Raw genomic sequence first — 19966 nt, forward strand, 5'->3', positions numbered from 1 at the left:
TGGATGTATTGGAGGGAAACCTGAATATGACAGCAGGTCAACAAAGAAATCCCAGCCTAATAAGGAACTCAAGAATGGTGGAAAAAGTTTGATTCAGTCAGCTTATTTTGAAGACTCAAAATATAACCTACCAAGTATATTTTTTGATAAAATAACTGTAGGAAATAAGTAGCACAAGCTTAGAGCTATTTAAGAACAATAATAATAATATTAAATTATGCTCATTTCATAAAAGTCTATGACTCTGCAATAGGAAAAAAAAAAAAGAGTTCCTGATTCTTCTCTATTTTCTTTTCTCAGCGTTGATGTGAAAAAGAAAAAAGTAGCAATGTCACCAGTCCTTATTAGCAAAGCCTTCATAATCTGCATTGGAGGATATATTAAAATTAATCAGTAATTACAGATGCTGCAGGGTATTCTTTCATTCCTGCTGAAGCTGGCACTCTCAGGTAGCTGAAATTAAATTTGAGTATTTAAATCCTCGGAAGTCCAGCTCATCTGTGAGGCAGAGGTCAGATGAAATGTCAATTCAGGAATCAGAGCCATGCTGCTCTTTTGAAATTTGACCTGGCTGAGAAAATTTGGAACCTGCAGAATCCCCTGGGAGGTAAAATAAATGGAATCCCCAGTGGCATTTGGTGAGAAGGATTCTAGCAGGAGGAAGTGAAAGAGGATGAGCGAGTCTTTCAGGGTGGAGCAGCCACATGTTTCTGAGCTGTAGGATCAAGGACAGGGTGTCTCCATCTTGCATGGAGACCATTAGTTTCATCCACTCAGAGCCTTGTTACTATTTTCAAATAAGGCAGGGAGGGAAAGAAAAGACGCTGCTTTTCTGAAAGCAGTTTCCCAACAACTAATCGACTCTACACAAAGCGTTCAGATTCAAAAACAGCAAATGAGTTGTGTCCCTACATGACAATGTAGTCACTGTAGTGTCCTTACTTAGGTATTTGGTGAGTGACTTAATTGGAACTAAATTAAGGAAACAATGCTACAGTTTCAGCATTGTCTAAAAATAAGGACAGTGTTATTTAAATAAACACCATCTGGTATCAACTGTTATTTAGAATTTTATCTGCTTTTTTCCTTGTCATAATTCAATATTATGGGACCTGGCTGGGATATGTTTGGGTATGAAGAATATACAATTGCCTGTATTCACATAAATGTGGATGTTGTTAGATTTTCAAACTCAGGACACCACCTGAGAATGTTTCTGTTTTGGCAGAATGTAAAGTTCAATGATGAGCTCACCATTTTTAATTTTAAAATTATATTAAAAAGCCCTGCCCAGGAGTTGATAGAGAGAGATAATAGTTAATATCATGATTCCACTTTTAATGCAAAACAAAAAACAACAACAACAAAAAACCCGCGTGGAACTAAGAAATTGAAAGAAAGAAAACAGCAATCTTAGGGGTTGATGTGCCCATCAAGACTGAATGAAGGTTGATAACATGCAGAGACAAAATATTTAGTAAAAACATGTAAATAAAGACATTCCATTATTGTCATAATCTATATATACCAACTAAAAAGTTCAAGGAAATCCTGTAATTCCTTATGTACCTTTTTATAATTCATGCTTTTGACAAAAATAAAATGGAGTCCCTCTAAATTTTACTAAGGCCTCTGCCAAGAAGGCCATATCTCAAGAACTAACCCAGTAGAGAAGAATTGATTTATCAAAGTGAAAGTCATTTGCAGACTTAGATCTGCCTGCTGGAATGGGAAAGAACAAGTCCACTGAACACATTTAAATTCAGAAAGCAGCCCATTTCACCAATGAGAAGTATGGTAGCCGTTGTTAAGGTGCACAGAGAACAACATTATGTGGCCTCACCAATCAGAATCAGTTGTGAGATGGGGACTGGGGGTCAGAAACAAGGCAGAAGACTGGGTGAAAGTCCAGACACAAATAGACAAGGGCAGAGGTCAGCCACAAGGAGGACTGTATTTCCATTTCCATGTTTAACATGAACTCCAAGTGTCCTGCCTACCCAAAGATGTTTGTTCCTGAATAGAGGGTTAATGGTTTATGATGAGGAAAGGAGGGAGGACCAGGAAATGGGGCTTTTGGGATGGAGGTGAGCAGGAAGAGGGTTAGTAACGTAAGTAATTACAATTGTAGAATCCAGTAACTAGCTAAATGCTGGAGATAAAAGACAAACTAGAATGATAGACTAGCCACAGGAACAATCAGAAGCTATTGATCTTAAGGAGCTCATTAAGAAGTCATTCAGTTTATTTGGAGACAGCAGTAGAAACCTGGTTGTCTTTCTTCAAGGATCAATTCTGAAGTTGCAAAAAAAAAAATTCTTTGTATGTTATTTCACATTCTATAATATTAAAGACAAGCAATGAAAATAGATGGTTCATTTTGACCATTGAAGCCTTTACATTTCTTAGATGGTGTTTGGATTTTTTGATCTTCTTCATTGAAAACAAAAAACAAAAGCAGAGTGCTGGTCTAAGGACATATACCATAAGGTAGTAAAAAAAAAAAAAAAACAAGTAAACATTAGACACAAAATCCATAAAGCTCACCAATTTGGGGGTGGGTTGGGAGCAAGGAGGAAGAAAATATCCCTGCTGCTATGACTCCTATTTAGAGACAGAGAATATCCCAGTGCAGAGGCTATGAAACATTATTCACAGTAAGATAGAAGTTTAAAGTGTTAAATAACAAAAATACAACCAAGTAAATTTGAAGATCTAATTGGCTTTGTTAAATGACTCATGAATAGGCAGCACCCCTTCTAGCAAGTAGAGGGAGCTCAGAGGAATTGTACAAAATGGAAGGTTTTTATAGAGGGAGGGTGGGGCAAGAACATTAGTAGCATGAGAGGATTGTTGCAGGCAAGGCTGCTTCCCCTTAGGAGTCAAAGCAAGGGGTCTGTCTTATCATGCAGGATTACTTCATCTTCCTCTGGGGGGGAGGGGGGGTGTTGGAGAGAGCCCAGTGGCAGACGCTTTGGCGCCCGTCAGAAAATTCCTGACTGACCAGTTAAGACTGCATTTCTGGGGGAGGTTGAAACTGCACTAGATTAACTAGGAAGCCCCAGTTTACAAAGTCGGCCTAACTGATTCCATTTGGGGCCTGTGGTTTTGTTTTTAACAATGGAGACAGGAACAAACAATGCAGAGAAATTCAGTGAAGGACGAATATATGTTTTTTCTTTGTGTTAATTATCTTATGTCCTAAAAACTCAAGAACTTCTTTGTTTCCAGAAAATTTGATAAGCTACTTTAAAATTTGAGACCATATAGTTTTTCCAGTTAACAGATGTTTCCAGTTAACAGATGAAAAAACATGTGAAAAACACAAGAAATACGATACAGAACATGCTATTAAAGTAAAATGTTCATTAAAAATAATTTTTTATTACTACATATTATTATTACATGTATGGCCTTATTTTTCCCAATGCCCAAAGGCCAAAAAACTTTAATGTCTTAATTTTTGTCATCCTAAGCCACCATCACTCATCAGAAATTAATAAAAATATCCCCAGTGAAAATTCTGAACATCTCATGTTTATATTTATGTTTGACTTACATAAAATTAGACACAACTGAATAATGACAATATTCCTCAGTGGAAAAGTATTACTCATTCTCTTATTTAGGTCATGCTTGTGTTTCAACTGTGAGGGACCATCAAGAGTTAGCCCAACTATGGCCCTAGGCATCAATTAAAAAGGTTAACACCCTAAAAGTCCGGATTAGCAATAGGTCCCCAATAAAATGGTCAAGGCTAAAAAACTTTGATAAATTGTTTAAAATTCAAGTGCGTTATTATTCTTTAAAAGGCAGTGATGAGCCTGATTGAAACAGGAGAGCTTAGCTGAGAAGAATTATGAAAATTTTTATTAGAAGAAATAGAGACCTATTTAATGTGAATCTGGTAGTTATCATTCCCACTATGAAAATTGATGTAGGAAAGATGTTAGGGTTCGAAGCCGACGGCCAAGAAAGAATTCTTGAGACGTCTTTGGTGCAAAAAGGTGGTTTTATTAAAGCATGGGGACAGGACCCATGGGCAGAAAGAGCTGCATTGGGGTCATGAGGAGTGGCCCATTATATACTTTCAAGTTGGGAGGGGGTTAACAATAGCGAAAGTCTCTAAGGAATTTGGAAGCAAGGTTTCTAGGACCTTGAGGGGGCTAGCTATTGTTGGGAAAGGGTCTTGTATTAATGTCTCATAAAACCTGATTCAGGAGACCTTCTGATGTATATCGGTGGGTCATATGCATGGGGGATGATTGCCAACGCGTATTTTGGAGGGTTTAGAGATAAAGGAAATTTCTAAAGGAATTTGTATATGTTAAAGTAGGCTTACAGGATGGGGGGGCAGAGGGGGCAGTTCGGGCTAGGATTGCCTTTTGCCCTTAGCAAAGTGTCAACATCGAGGCAGTTGAGTCCCTAGAGGAAGGTCACTCTGCCTGTTTCAAGGCCTTGTCAGTGGGCTGTAGTAGTAAGGAAATTTAATAATTTCCCTTTTGTCTCTGTTTCCCAGATCAAAAATGAGCTCTTGATCAGTCTGAATAAAAGAAAAAACCACATCATTATTCTGATTGCTGGAACTACGCATTTACCATTGGCTAGAACACAGGAAAAATATGAGCCCATTTCATGTCTAAATAATTACCAAACAACTAATATTTTGACTGCTTAATATAGTATATTTTGAAACTGAAAAAATCCTCGAGGACACCAGTGCCTTTCCACCATCATACCATCAGCTGTAATGTGTGGAGCAATTAAAAGTCTCTAACTTTCAAAATGAATTCGTATTCTAGTCTTTTTCTACTTTTTCGCAGTTTAAATCTGAAAAAGGATAAAAGATACCTGTCATAGTTCCATGTTTATGAGAAACTATGAATGGATTTCTGGATCTGCCACACCCTATAAAATGACCCATTGGGCAGCGATTCTCATATACTTGCTTTCGTTGGATCTCAAAGAGAAAGCGTATTTGTATGTATGGCGGGCTCTCAAGGCACACATCTGTACTAAGCCCCTTTGGGCCCTTATTTTAGAGGCAATGCATTTCTCATCATTATAAAGCTTCTGGTGTAATTTGAGCCACAAAGCTGATTAAAAGATAATTTTAAAAAATAAAAGATGAACCCCGCGATTGTACCTTCATGAAAAGAGTATTTTTTTCCAGTTTTTCTATAGAAAAACACCCAGAAGACCAAACACAGGAATTAATTTCCTGCTTTCCAATGAAGCTAGAAATGAAATTAATTTTGTACAGATAAATGAAATGTTAAATAGTTAATAATTAAAGGAAGGCATGCTTCATAGGTGAGTGAAAAAGTGTTACTTTTACATAGAAAAATTTCACTATTCTTTTTTTGGTACTTTACCAATATCTATAAGTATTAGCAAAGGTGATTTTTTTACTCCTGATGTCAAATATGATTTAATAATCAGTGTACCCTCAACACATTGAGACAAAAAGACCCAGGATTCCCCTAACCAAACTAGAGTTTGCACCTGCTCAGCTCAGGACCAGGATTCTCTATGCTCTTCATTTATGGTTGCCAGATTTAGCAAACAAAAATGCAGCACACCCTGTTAAATTTGAATTTCAGATAAGCAATGAATAATTCTTTTAGTATAAGTATATACCAAGTCTTATATCTTGCAACTCTGTCTCCATTCAAGATCTCCTAGATTTTCCAGTTAGACCAGATGTTCTCCTGAGAAAACACCTAAGGAAGAGAGGATAAAGTGAGAATGCCTTTCTTCCATACACGCACATATATGCACACACTCTCACAACCTGCTTCATGTCTGTGACTCCACTTTGCCACCTCATCATCTGTCTCCAGAATTATCTTCTCCAACTCCCTAACACTGTTTCCTCCTCAGCACCAGTCTAGCTTAGAAGACACATGGCTGAATGCTTAAATCACTACTGTGCTCATACTTCCAGCTCTGTACTAAGTCATTTCTGACCAAAAATAGGATGAGATGTGGAGTGAGGGAAAGGTTCCTAATGTGGGGTGGGAATTATCAGACACCTGTTTCTCTACTGCCTCATCACTGAAGTATCTTCTCTGAAGGGGTAGAGTCAGACTATAGATCGTTCAGATACAAAGCAAAATGCCCGGTGTGATTTAGGAAATTTTGAGATGAACGTTGGGATTCATTAGAGAAGTAGACTGTTTTGTACTCTTATAGAAGAGAGGAAAGGCATTTCTTCATTTCTGATGTTAGACTAAAAAGGAAAAAAAATTAGATGGTCTTGCTGTCTGACTACTCTTGGTAATATCTCCTATAGATAGATATCTGTGAAAAGCAGATGATTTTCCAGTTCTATTTTTTTCTGTAGGAATATTTCTTATGGCAGTCAAAATCTAAGTTCCAGAAAGCAGATAGTTTAAATCTGTAGCCACAGTTTAGAATGGCATGTTTTGTGTTTCATAAATCTTTATAGACAATCATCCTATGCAATATATTTGCTAAGATATTCTTGTTTCCTGAGGAGACTTGCATCATAAAAGAAGTTAAATATTGGTGGTGGGTCCTACCTACTGAATGACTTTTAGACTGAGCATTCCAAATGCCAGCACGTGTGCGAGAAAGAAGGCAACAGTCCACAGAGTTGGAAAGTTTTGCTTTGATTTTTCTTGGTGTCTTTTTCCAGGGTCAAGACTTAGCAGAAGTCTTGTGAATTTCTCCAGGGAGGTTCTTCTGGCTCTTGGTAAGAAGTGGCCAGGTCCCCAGCTTCTTAGAGTTAAGGTATGCAAGAAAAGCACAGAAGGAATGGAGGTGGCTATCCTGTCCCCAGTCCCTTCCTCCTCTCATCTGATTAGGTTGGATCTCAGCAGTTCTTTAGCTCAGTGTGTCATTCTCACAGTGGACGAGGGAATCACAGGTACGATCTCTACCAGCTTACCGGGAGTAGGGAAATTGCTATTACAGTGGAGAGTTACAGCCCTTCATCTCAGATCTCTATGGCTCAGTCGAGCCCTTCTATGAGAGACCAGAAGTGAAAAGTTCTCAAAAATACTCCCAAAGATGTGTCACTTCCTCCTCTTTCCCAAAACTCCCAACCCCCAGAGTACCTAAGGAGGAATGAATTTTAGAAAGATATCACAGCCTTCTTTTCAGTCAAGAATTAAGTATCAGCCAACCAGCTTTCACATCAATTACAGGAAAATGAAAGAGAGGTGTGATAGTTTGAAAAGCAATAAATAACCCTTTATTGTCAGAGTAGAAAGCAAAAGACAACATATCTGCATTTTTTTGGCCAGTTATTATTAGAGTCTCCCACTGGTGCATTTTGAAAAAAAAAAAATGTGGAACAAAAAAACAATAGAGTGCAGATAATACTGCAAGAACTCTAAGTGAATGTCAAATTTGTGGTTTAGTAAAAATTTCTTGGGATATAGTCAGAGATTTATATACACTAGGAACACGAAGCAAAGCCAGATCAGTTCGGTGAAATGTAGTGTTCCCTGAAGCCAGAGAGCTAATTTTTACATAATTACAAAAGAGAATGAACTTCAGAGCCACAAGAAATCTCCTGAGGGTAGTAATGGGAGTGGAATTCATTTTCTCAGAGAATCCATATATTCATTTTAATGGTTTAAAATGATTCATGCACTAGTGAAAGAAAGACATGGAACTTGTCCCCATGTTTTTCTTTTTACTTCTTCCATCAAACAAAAATGTTCTATAATTGGACCTTTGAAGTTAAGTCTTTGGATAGGCAGTTTGAAAGTCTCATATAATTTCATTGAGGGAGCTTGGGAAGCAAAGAAATCTCTGAAGGAACCAGGGTCCAGATTTTTGAAGGGCTTGTGGAACAAAATAACATTTTGAAATGGACACAGATAAAAATTGGTATCCAATATGAAATATGGTGCAGAATGATTTATATATGTCACCATGTTCTATAGCTTTCAGAAAACCTGCCAGTTTCCCAGGGGATTTCAAATTAATCCCTAGTAGATGGCCAAAGTAATATTCCCCATGGAATGTATAAGCTTTTGCAGAAATGATATTAAAGAAATACAGAAGAATAAAGATGTTGAGTTGTTTTTGTTACTGAAATATGAAAAAGAACAAGTAACACTAGTTGTTTGATATATGTATTAGGTTTATGTTCATGAGAATAAGTACCACCCAGAAAATAAAAATAAAAAGAGCAAAGTGGAGAGAGTAGAACCTAAGAATAAAAGATTTAGAAAGTGTACTCAGGGGCCACAATAAATAAATTTCAATAGGTTGTCATGTTAGGATTTATTCAAAGAATCAGAAAACAGTAAGTTCACAATTAATTTTGAAGCCTGGATATCTCTGACAGGCCTGGCACATAATGTTGAGGAAGTTTGGGGCACAATTCTTTCAGACAGTTGAGGTCCCTTCTCAGACTAATCAATGTTAACAAATATCAAAAAGTCCTCTGTGAAACCTATAACCCCTCGACATCAATTACTCATTGCAAAGTTCAGGAGTTCCCAAATCCACTCTCACTTCTGACATCAGTTGCAAGTTCAAAGTTCCCCAAGACCACTTCAGGTCCTATAATCCACTAGAAGTACTCACAGAACTCCTGTAAAACTATTATACCTACAGTTACAGTTTATAATAGCGAAAGGATTCAAATAAAAATTAGCCAAGAGAATAGGCATGTGGGGCAGAATCCAGCAGAGTTTTAGGCATGAGTTTTCAGTTGTTCTCTCTCGGAGTCTTAAACAGTGCTAGCCTCTCTCAGCAATGATGTGTGACATAAAATATGCACTAAGTATTGCCAAGCAGGAAAGCTTACCTCAGCCTTGATGTTCAAAGTTTTTACTGAAGCTCAGTAACGTAGACATGGTTTACTGCCTGAAAGGCTGACTTGAGTCTCCAGCCCTTTCGGTGGTCAAGCTGGTCCAATGCCCCCACCATAAATAACATTGTTAGCATAGACTATCTGGTGTGGCCCAAGGCTCCCATGTAAACAAAGACAGTCTTAATCATGCAGGGCTTTCTAAGGGTTTAGAGATTATCTCCCAGGAACTGAAAGCAAAGGTCAGACCTCCTTTTGGGTAAGGTTAAGATTTTACTGCGCACTCATGTTATACAAACTTGTATGAACTGTACTCTCCTCATTGGAATGATACATGTCTGCATCACTATGACGATACTAGATTGGACACACCTTGAACTTTGCAGATATGTTCACCTGCTGATAAATTGTTTTGGTTGACTATGGCCTTTCATCTGCACGTTTGGAGGCAGTAGTTCTATTCAAGGATGCTTTGGGTTGGAAGACACCGAGGCAGCAGCCTGTTCCTCTCTGTGGATGAGGATTTTTGCTGTATCATTGTTGGGATGTCCTATAGTGAGGGCTCATCCCCCAACTCATTCTGCTGCAAACTGATGATCAATGTAGACTTGTTAACACAATCTCCTATCTCCAACAAAGCCTTTCTTTATGTGTGCATGCACTTCTTAGAATGTGATTCTCAATAAGCACTATTTTCTCCAAGGAACATTTCCTAGAATATTGGAATTTACCTGGAAACTGATTTCTTGTTTCCTTATTACATCAGAAAGAATGTACTTATATTTAGACTAATTTTGTTACAGAGTTTCATTGGTTTAGTGGAATTGATTGGAGAGAAAACCATCAAGAATGATACACCAGCCATTCAATCATGAAATGGTTTCAGGATGCTGATAAATTTTCCTAGAAAATTGAATCCACTGAATAATAGCTAGAGTCTATGTAAGCTAAAATAATCAAACTTTGGTTTTAGACTTTTATATCCAATCACTAACAGAAGTTTCATACATGTAAAACTTGCAATAAGATTTCTTTTTAATGGGATATACATTCATACCACTAACAATTTTCTATACATTTTAACACAATAATTTTTGTTTTACTTTTTAATGAAAAGTTGTGATTTTTGGAATGCTTTAATATAGGGCAAAGTAGAACATAAGTTGCAAATTAGCCTAAAAGTCATAGAATGAGAAACAACTGAAGTTTCTCTTATAAACACTATTCAAATAGATAAATACTGTGTTTGTGCTTTAGGCTTTAAGTCATTAAAGCATTGATTCAAGTTGTAACTCTGAAATTTTTGACAGAAACTCAAGGCATGTTAAATGTTAATAGTAAGTATATAAAAATGATTTTTATGATGCTGAACCATAAACTAATAAGTGTAAGTCCTTTATATCACGCACAAAAGTCAGATTTTATACTCACATAATATATAAATGGTTACTTTACGAAATAGATACTTAAATCCTATGTCCACTAAATTTCCACTATTTTTATAAAGATCATAATCTTAACTACGAATTGCTATCTTTAAAATGTCATGATTCAATAAAATGAAATGAAATTGGAATAAATATAAATGTCTACATTCACTATAAATCTATTTTACAAGTAAAACATTGGGAAAATCCTGGCTTAAGAGAAATTCTATGAAAAAGTTCCAAGTTTATTTTGACGATTAGTCATCAATCATGATGGAAAATGTAATATAATAGTTTTAAATTTTAGACTGCATTGATAGAAGTATTGTATCCATAACAAAGGTACACTCTATATTTTGAGTCACTCAGGTCATTACTGCATACTATGTCCGAATAAATACCACCCTTTAATCGGGTCATAGTTAAACCAGAGGGTATCCAATGGAATGCAATCAAAATGATAATTTGGAAAATCATCTTACATGAGGAATTTTTTAAGCAACCACAAATGTTTAGCCTAAAGCACTATATTGAGTTTTTGAGAGATTTATGTTAATTATTGTTAAACGTATCTAAAAGTGTTTTTCTTCTGATAGCTAGATATCATCTATGCTTGTTGAGAATAAAGCACTAGGATCAGTAGATGGCAGTTAGAAAGAGGCATGTGTCAGCCTAAAGAAAGGACAGACTTTCAAAGCGTCTAAATACATACCTACCCTATTATATTGAGGATTGTGTCGCCCTTGCTGGAAGTCGCATGTCAGAAATGTTAGAGGAAAGTTGGTGCTGGCAGATCTATGCCTTCTTTTCCAAGTCTCAGATTCCTCTACTCTATGGGTGGAATTACATCAAAACAGCGTTTCTCAGGGATCAGAGTTGGAAAAGACTGTTCTTTTCTAACTCCTTTATAAGTACTCTGGATGAAAGAATAAATAATTGAAATTATATATGCTGAATACAATTTTTTTCTCTTTCCACTCCTCCCTCCCACCCCCACACACAAATGTTGCTCTGGGGTAATGGATTTTTATCTTTGTCTTTAACCCTTTAAGGATATCAGGTCAGTGTACAGACATAGGCAACGAAGCCCATGGTATGTTTGACACCATTGCCAAAGCGCATGCAAACAGTAGCTCACTCGACCCTTGCATTTTCACAATATCTGGAATCCCAGTTATAGTTCTAGTCTCCACATTTCATTATTTCTCTTTTGATTGGAGAAGAGGAGACCAAATGATGACATATGATGTTGGATTCAAATGCTAGAGAGAGGAGACCAAAAGGCCATCGGGATGAACTGATGGTTACCTGAGACCTTGCTAAAATACTGATTCATTAGCATTGAGGAGCTCAGGGAGGCTATCTAAAAATCCTTAAAACTGCTGGTTGTTTGGATGATGTGAACATAAATTCCAAAAGGTTAGAACAATGGGAGTCTCTTTAAAACCTCTTTTTAAAAAGATTTATTTATTTATTTTAAAGAGAGACCGAGAGAGGGAGGGAGGGAGGGAGAGAAGCCTCGAGCAGGGGGAGGGGCAGAGGGAGATGAGGAGAGAGAATCTCAAGCAGACTCCCTGCTGAGCATGGAGCCCCGATGGTGGGGGGAGGTTCGATCCCAGGACCCTGAGATGGTGACCTGAGCAAAAACCAAGAGTCTGGCGCTTAACCGACTGAGTCCACCCAGGCGCCCCTCTCTTTAACTCTCTTAATGCATTTTTTAGGACTAATAAAAAGAAGTATATCTTCACAGACCAGATAGCATTCTAAATAAAGAGTATGTGCAAGAAATACCCCCAAGGATTCCTCAACATTTGTGAAAGGCGGTTATAGGTGATGGCCACGAAGAGAAGCTGAGTATGCCCCAGCTGTCTGACAGCGTCATGAAGGGATAACCCTGCCTTCTTGGCAGTCTCCCATTGATGATGTCTGCTCTCGCCTGGATAGACCCTTGTCCCTAATGAAGAAGGACAAGTCTCATCTTACAAAAAAATATTAAGACGTTGCTCAAAGCAACATTTGTTTTATCTGAAAGTCTCTGTGTTGAGATTTGAAACCTCATTAGAATCTGATTTGAATTTTAACTAGTATCACAGGAGAGTTGACACTGAAAAGCAGAATCCAAGATCTCAGCCACATGGAGGCAATCACAGTTCTATTTATATCCTCTAGGTTGTAGTTGCGGAACCCTCCCAAGGTACCTTGGGCGCCTTTTTCTTGAGGGCCCGTATGTTGGGAAAAGCCTGAGAGATCCCCTAAGCATTATCATGTCTGAGTACGTCAGCAAACTTGTCATCAGCTAATTTGCTAAGCCTCCTCCTGAAACTGAAGCATATGCATATTCTTCTCTAGAAACTTCTCAAAGTGTCTTCCTCATATACAACTTTTCCCCTCTATATGGAGATATGATGTTTTCCATCAGTCTTTTCAGAGTTTGATATCAATTGAGATGCTCCTATCTCTGAAGTGTATATATAGAAAGCCTGTCTCTAGAATTTTTACACATTTTTAAAAGTTAGCTAAAAATACTGAGTTTGCATTCCTTTGCTGGATAAAACATTGAACTAGCATTCTTAAGCAAGATCTTCCTAGCGCTAGAGACAAGAAAACAGTACCTGGGCCACATGGTTGCACAGCAAGTACGAGATGTCATGCTCGAATTCGCGAGTATGTGCTTTGTGTTCTCTGCTGTGTCATTACTGAGAAACTTCCAAAAATAAAAATGGCTCTTCACTACCTTTAGGCCATGGTTTGGTTGATTCCAAGGTAGCCTGTGGCTGTTTTATCTGTGAAAATTTTTGTTTTTTAAATTATACTGTTTTATGAAACTTCATTTAATCTTTTTAATGAGCATTCAAATATCTATGAGTTTCACACATTGAATCAGAAGTGTCAGAGTTGAATGCAGTTTCAGAGCTGATGTAGTTTCTCTAAATGTATTCTCCATTATAAAGGATAAGTATAATATTTCAACTATTTATTTCTGGGTTGATAGTTTCTTATTGAAACTTGTGCTGAAGACCAGTGACTTAAAAGAAAATTATTTCTTACTGTATATCCTTCCCAAGAAGTGGTATAACACTATATTTTGTACTGTTATAGATCTTGTGATGAAAGTTAATGAATTTAAGTTCTATTATTCCAAAGAAACACATTAAGTTCTCTAGCAAGGCTATGAAATTGGATTTGAGATTCTATATTAAATTGTAACACCACAGTTTCAGTGAAGCATTTGAATCCAACATCATATGTCAGAGAGAATGTCAGGAAACCATAGAAGGTACTCTCTTATTTTCTGCTTTTGCAATGACAATCTCTCTTAAGGATTTTTGGTGAGTGTCTGTGTGGTATGTCCTATCCATGTGAGCTTCTGCTAACTGAGGCACTGTTATTTAGTAACACATTTAAGTCCAGAATTAGTTCTTGTTTGGTCAATGCAAAGCCAGAGCATTGCTGAGGATAAAATTCCTAGTAAATGAAAATGGATTCAGATATGCCAGGATGATGAATTCTAGACTTGGCACAGTTTGCTATTCTCTTCTTCAGCAAATATTTATTCAAAAATCGCCTTGGAGATATATTTTGTGTCAGGATGAAAAATTGTTCCCCACCAGATGGGGATGGCACTTCGCATTTGCCCTCAATGACACATAATCTTTCCGTGGAACCAACAGAAAGATTACCCCATCTTGTCTGTTGCTTCTATTAATCAGTGCCATGCTGTCTAATGCCCTTGAGAGGCTATCTTTATTTTTCCCTATCCAGGAGACCTTTTGTGATCATGTGAGACTGAACCAACTTATTCTAGAAGGCCATTTTTAAAACATTCCCCTTAATTTTATTTATTTATTTATTTATTTATTTATTTATTTATTTATTTATTTTTTAAAGATTTTATTTATTTATTCATGAGAGACAGAGAGAGAGACAGAGGCAGAGGGAGAAGCAGACTCCCCGCGGAGCAGGGAGCCCGATGCGGGACTCGATCCCAGGACCCTGGGATCATGACCTGAGCCGAAGGCAGACACTTAACTGACTGAGCCACCCAGGCGTCCCATTCCCCTTAATTTTAGAATGTTCAAAGATATGGGTTAAATATTCTGTCATGTAGTGATGGAGTTTCTTTTTTTTTCCTTTGGGGAATTTTTGTTTCAGGTCTCCCTTTAGCGATATAGTCATGTTTTGATCTCAAGCAAGCAAGAAATTATCTTCCAATTATAAGATGCCTCATAAAGTTAAAAGAGGAATGTCTGAAGAGATTTTTCGTTATCCTATTTGAGCCAAAACGAAAATGTGAATATAAAACAGTTAGAAATTACTTCAATAATAAGTGTGCAGTCTCTGTAGATGAAATACGATGAAATCTTCAAGTGAGACTAAATATTATGAATGCATGAAGTTCTCCCAAAGTAATGTGTAATTTGATGTCATTCCTATCAGGATCCCAGTGTTCTGATTTTGTTTTTTCCGAAGCAAGCACTTTGCAAAGTTATTATAAAGGTCTCTTTGGAGAAAAAAATGGACATAAATGCTCTAAGAAAAAAAAAAAAAAAAAAGCTTTGAAACAAAAGAATGGTGGAGAAGAATCCAGTGCCAACATGTCAGGATGTTATAAGTCACAATGATCACAACAGTATTGCAGGGATCCAGGAATGAATAGACATAGAAACCAAAAAAAAAAAAAAAAGTAGTTCAAAATAGCACTGATTGCATTATCTCTCTTGGGGATGGGTTAATTTTGTTGTCTATGTGAGAAGTGAGCAAAACACACTGTGATAGAGTGTGTGCTCGCCAAATACCCATGTGCTCCTCTCCATTTCCCAGCCCCTTTGCAGCTGGGCTGGGGTCATATAATTAGTTAAGGTCAATGATATGTATCTCAAAATGATGTAAGCTGCTGCTATACTATGTTCTTTAAAACATCCCTCCCAGTCTAACAACTCTCACCTTGCCCTTTGTCAATGTGGAGGCCACCTGTTTCAGATGACGGCTACAATTTGCAAGCAGCCTGGATCTCTGAGTCACTCCTTAAAAGAGAGCACCTTCAGCAAGCTGCCTAACCAACACCAGCCTGTGACAGAAGCAAGAAATAAATATCTATTGCATTAAAAGAAACCTGATAAGCAGATGAAGATGATAGATCTGTGTATGCCTGCCTTAGATGCCCAATTTCATCTTATTTAACTCTTTAAATTAAACATTACTTGACAATTTTTTTAAAAGATTTTATTTATTTATTTGAGAGAGAGAGAGAGAGAGAGCACAAGCTGGGAGGCTGGGGCAGAGGGAGAGGCAGGCTCTCCGCTGAGGAGGGAGCTCAAAGCAGGGCTTGATTCCAGGACCCTGGGATCCTTACCTGAGCCAAAGGCAGATGCTTAACCAACTGAACCACCCAGGCGCTCTGACAACTTAATTTTAAAATGACCATGAAAAAGTAGCTGCAATAATTTGTTTTGAAAAACATGATTAGTTATCAAAATCTCATGTTTGGGAAAAAAGATGCCAAACAAGAAAATGATAAAAATAATTCCCAGGCAAAAGAAGGCGGTATGATTGATATTCTTCGCTCTTTTCTCCTAGGTTTTCCAGGGCAATTTTGACAATGATACCCACAGGAAAAACGTCATCGACCCTCCCATCTATGCACGGCACATCAGAATCCTCCCCTGGTCCTGGTATGGGAGGATCACGCTGCGCTCGGAGCTGCTGGGTTGTACAGAGGAAGAGTAAGGAGCCTCCACACCCCACAACCCTCTTCTCTGTCCCCCTAGAACTATCTCTGTGGGAAGAACTGTGCAAACTCTGTAGGAAACTGAATGGGATTTTTCATGAAAAAGTGCTCAAATTATGGCCACTGTCTTTTTCAGGAGGTCTAAGCCTGCCTTTTCAATGGTTTAATTTTGATTTCTATTGTTTAAATTTCTTAAGCAACATGATATTACCTTGTGCATTACTTTTGTCATTGTTTTCTGAATTATTCTCAATGGTTGAAATATATTAAGGAAAGAAAGTAGCACTCTTTTGATAGCAAGGGTAAAAAAATCTCATAATTATCAAACAAAAGCAAGAGTTGATAGAGCATTTATAATCAACACTCAACTAATTCTTATAAAAGGAACACTGCAATGTTAGCAATAAGTTTTGTTTCTTCTGTAATGACTCCACATGATCATAATTGTTTTCCCTGTACCTACCGAACACTGTCAGTGTTTATAACTGAATTTTGAAGAATCAGTTACATGCAGTACTAATTTATATTATAATTCTCATTTTACTTTCATTATTTCTAATCAAATGTATCATGTGATCTTTTTTCCTTTTCGTTCTATTCTATATTCTTTATATTGTATATTGACTGAATAAGTCCTATTTTTTTCTAATTGAGTTTTTTCCTATTATTTGCCGAAAAGTTTCATGTTTGTGTGTGTGTATGTGTATGCATATACATATGCATACATATGTATGGAACATGATTGCATATCAGTAGATTGATCATATTTAATATCAGTAGATTGAATCTGCAATTCTATTTTTGAAGGAAGCTAAAACTGTATAATTTCCAAATACTTCCTTTATAAAAAACCCAATACTACCATTTTGCAAGATAAACAACAACAAAATAGTATTATGTCCCTTTAAACCAGAATTTAAAACTTTGTTTTGATGGTATTTACATAGCCTTATCTTTACTTTAAAATAATAGAATAATGAATTCTTTGTCCATTTAAAATTTTTTTAGTGAACAAATATTAACACAGTGCTGCAGAGCCTGGCCAAGCATACTCATCATTTTTTGTTCATCTCTGCATTTCCTGTGAAACTAAAACTTTACTGAGACTTGAATGAAACTGGTGGCAGTTTCCCAGGAAAGCACATTGTGTAGTTATTTGTGAAAAATATTTACTAATGACAATGTAGTAGATCATTTTAAGATGAAAATTGATTTCTATTTATTTTGCTTCAGAGATCCTGAAAAAATAAGCAATTATCATAATAATTTGTTATTGATAATGGAGGTTTCATTGACATGTTTCTCAAATTAAAGCTCACACTGCTTCCATAATAGTCCTCAACATCTAATTTATAAGCTTTACAAGCATTTATTTTATAAGGCTTAGACACAGAATTATTGGAGTTTTAAATTAAGAGTCCCGGAAAAGAAAGTATGGTATGTGTACGAAATGTTAAGGTCCTGTGCAAAACTGAGAAGTTGGTTTTGTGGGGTTTTTTTCCCCTCTATTATTTGTGCTGCATAACAAAAGCCACTAGACTGTTACTGTCTTGTCTGTCCATGTGTTAACAGCATTTCTTAATGATGTATATATGGAGTGGTCTTCAATCATAGTGAAGAATTTAAAGGGAAAGTCAACCATAATGGTGTTTTTAATAAGAGTAAAATTAGGACTGGCTGGCCACATATTTTTCTGACGCCCACAGGCTTTCGACTTCAGGTTCTTATGAAATTGTTGATTGGAAGCATCTGAAATGGTGATCATTTTCGGCATCTTTCACAAACAAAATTGTTAGGTCCCAATATTGCCTTTTTCAGACAACTTTAAAACTAAGAATTAAATCTTTTTAATTTCCTAAATGTTAAAGTCGTATTACAGATAATTACTTAGGTCCAAAAATACACACACACTTACTGTCTAGCCAATGCCTTTTATTCCGTAAACATCTACTGCCCCACCAAATTTCTAGCCGTTTTCCTTTACAGACTATGCACAATTCTTCATTCCAAACAGAGTATGTTTTAGAAATTATGAGTAATGCTTCGTAATGATTTACTTTCTCAAAATTATTCCTGGCTTCTTGTGATGTTTTGAGTTTTATTTTATTGATAGTTTTTTAAACAAATATTTTAAAAGGGAGTTTGTTAAACTTACACTTCTTACCTTTTAGAAATACATTGAAATGGCTTTCTCTTGCCTGTGCATTTTTTTTCTGCTCTCTGTGCTCTTCACCAACGTGGCATGACCAGTGGGATATCTATTTGTCCCACGATGCCTCAAATTCATGACAACAAAGGGATTCCCACATGTGGTGATGTTAACAATTCCTATGAAGTAGTATGTAGCTTTTGTGTCATTTGCATCAATGACACCGAAGGGAAACAAATTTATTCTATTTAAATTCACCCTAAAACAAGTAAAATCTTAGAAGCAGAACACACAGAAAAATCACCTAAGTCTTCACTATATGGAGTAGCTATAATATGCTAATTTTATAATCTATAAAATTAACATTCTAAACATCTCCATTTTATCTATGTCCTGTTGAAAGCACTTATCATAGTAACTAATTCTAATTTCAGGGTTGACTTTCTCTTTCTGAATGGCTTCAAAGGATTGGTGTGAACTTTGAAGACTTAGGGTACTAATGATTGTATCTTTGCTAGTCAACAAATTATGAAACATAATACTGCTGGCGTCTGATGTGTCAGTAAGTACAGAAGTAACTAAGACACAAATAACCTTTGCAAGCTTTCAAGCTGTGTAATATTCCAATGTTGGTTTTTTTTTCTTTATATATAGACTTAAATCATGTAGGATGTTGTAAAATTAGTATGACCTTGTCTAGTCTTCAAAATTAAAATAAAACTTTTGAAAATCTGGGATACCTTTGAAGCAGTTGTAATTAAACACATTTGTAAGAATACACAAATTGTCTGAATGCCCACTACTCTTAACTACATGCTTGATGTGCTTTTTCTTTGTACAAGACAATTAAGCAAATGCATAAAAAAACAGAAATTACAATAGCCTCCAAATACCCATTGGTATCGGCTAACCTCAGTTTTCCAAAATTATTAAAATGTGTGCATTTCTCCTTTTAGCTGTGCAAAATTTATTAGAATACTGGTAGCCCAAAGTCATTTTTTTGCCTCATACATGTTTAAAGTTTTGTGTTCCAGGATTGATCTGCCCATTGTTAATCACATGCCATTGCTAGCACTTCCAGCATTTTTTAAATACATGATTCTCAGGAACATAATGAAGCGATCCAGTCAATAGTAAGCAATAACACAAATATTAATAATATATTTACCCATGTAACGTCAGCTATTGCCTAAAGACTGTCAGAACACTTGATTTCTTCATAAGCCCTGTTTCTGCCTCTCTGGAAGTCATGGGTAAAATATGAAGTCTGTGTTCTTCCCACTTCTTAGATATTTTCTTAAGATTCAAAAATCTAGGGGAAAAAAAGTAAGCTATTAGATGTTGATTCCTTAGTTGAGTTTCAGTGAATCTCTGAGAGATCTTGGTATCAACTTGTCATGTGTGTTTATATAGTCATGCATGTTCCCCTACTTCAACTGCATTTGAAGGTGAATGCTTCAGTGGGCCTCCATTGCTTACCTCACCTTTTCACATACACAAACATATCCAAATATGCTTTTACTAAGTTAAATATATATATATATATAATATCATATTATATTTAATATATACTTAAGAAGGCCAATAAAGAATCAGGACAACATCTACACAGGGTAAAAACTCATTGTGATAGAATAAATACTCAATAGAAAATTTTTCAATTATGAAGCTTTTAAAATTACTGATTCAAGATGTGGAAATAATAGGAACATTTAGAATTCCAAGGAGGAAAGTCTGACCATGCTGGAATCTGTTTTAAAAAATCAATTAGGGATAACATCATGAATGGAAGGTATTCTCTCTGTGGAGCCTACAAGTTTAAAACATCTAGCACTTCACCTGTGAGTACATGATTTTAAGTAAAGATT

At 36.4% G+C, this 19966-nt stretch overlaps 1 protein-coding gene across 2 annotated transcripts in view; it reads left to right on the forward strand.

Annotated features, from left to right (window-relative positions):
* Window positions 1–18833, forward strand: part of EDIL3 (EGF like and discoidin domains 3) — a 389745-nt gene extending 370912 nt beyond the window's left edge. For both annotated transcript variants that reach the window (XM_006734136.3, XM_006734135.3), the window contains one exon: window positions 15799–18833. In XM_006734136.3, the coding sequence (XP_006734199.1) occupies window positions 15799–15948 (150 nt within the window). In that variant the 3' untranslated portion in view covers window positions 15949–18833. The remainder of the gene's footprint in view (window positions 1–15798) is intronic.
* Window positions 18834–19966: the final 1133 nt, after the last annotated feature.

The sequence above is a fragment of the Leptonychotes weddellii genome, chromosome 7, assembly GCF_054177405.1.
Source record: "Leptonychotes weddellii isolate Sample4059 chromosome 7, ASM5417740v2, whole genome shotgun sequence".
Classification (NCBI taxonomy): Eukaryota; Metazoa; Chordata; class Mammalia; order Carnivora; family Phocidae; genus Leptonychotes; species Leptonychotes weddellii.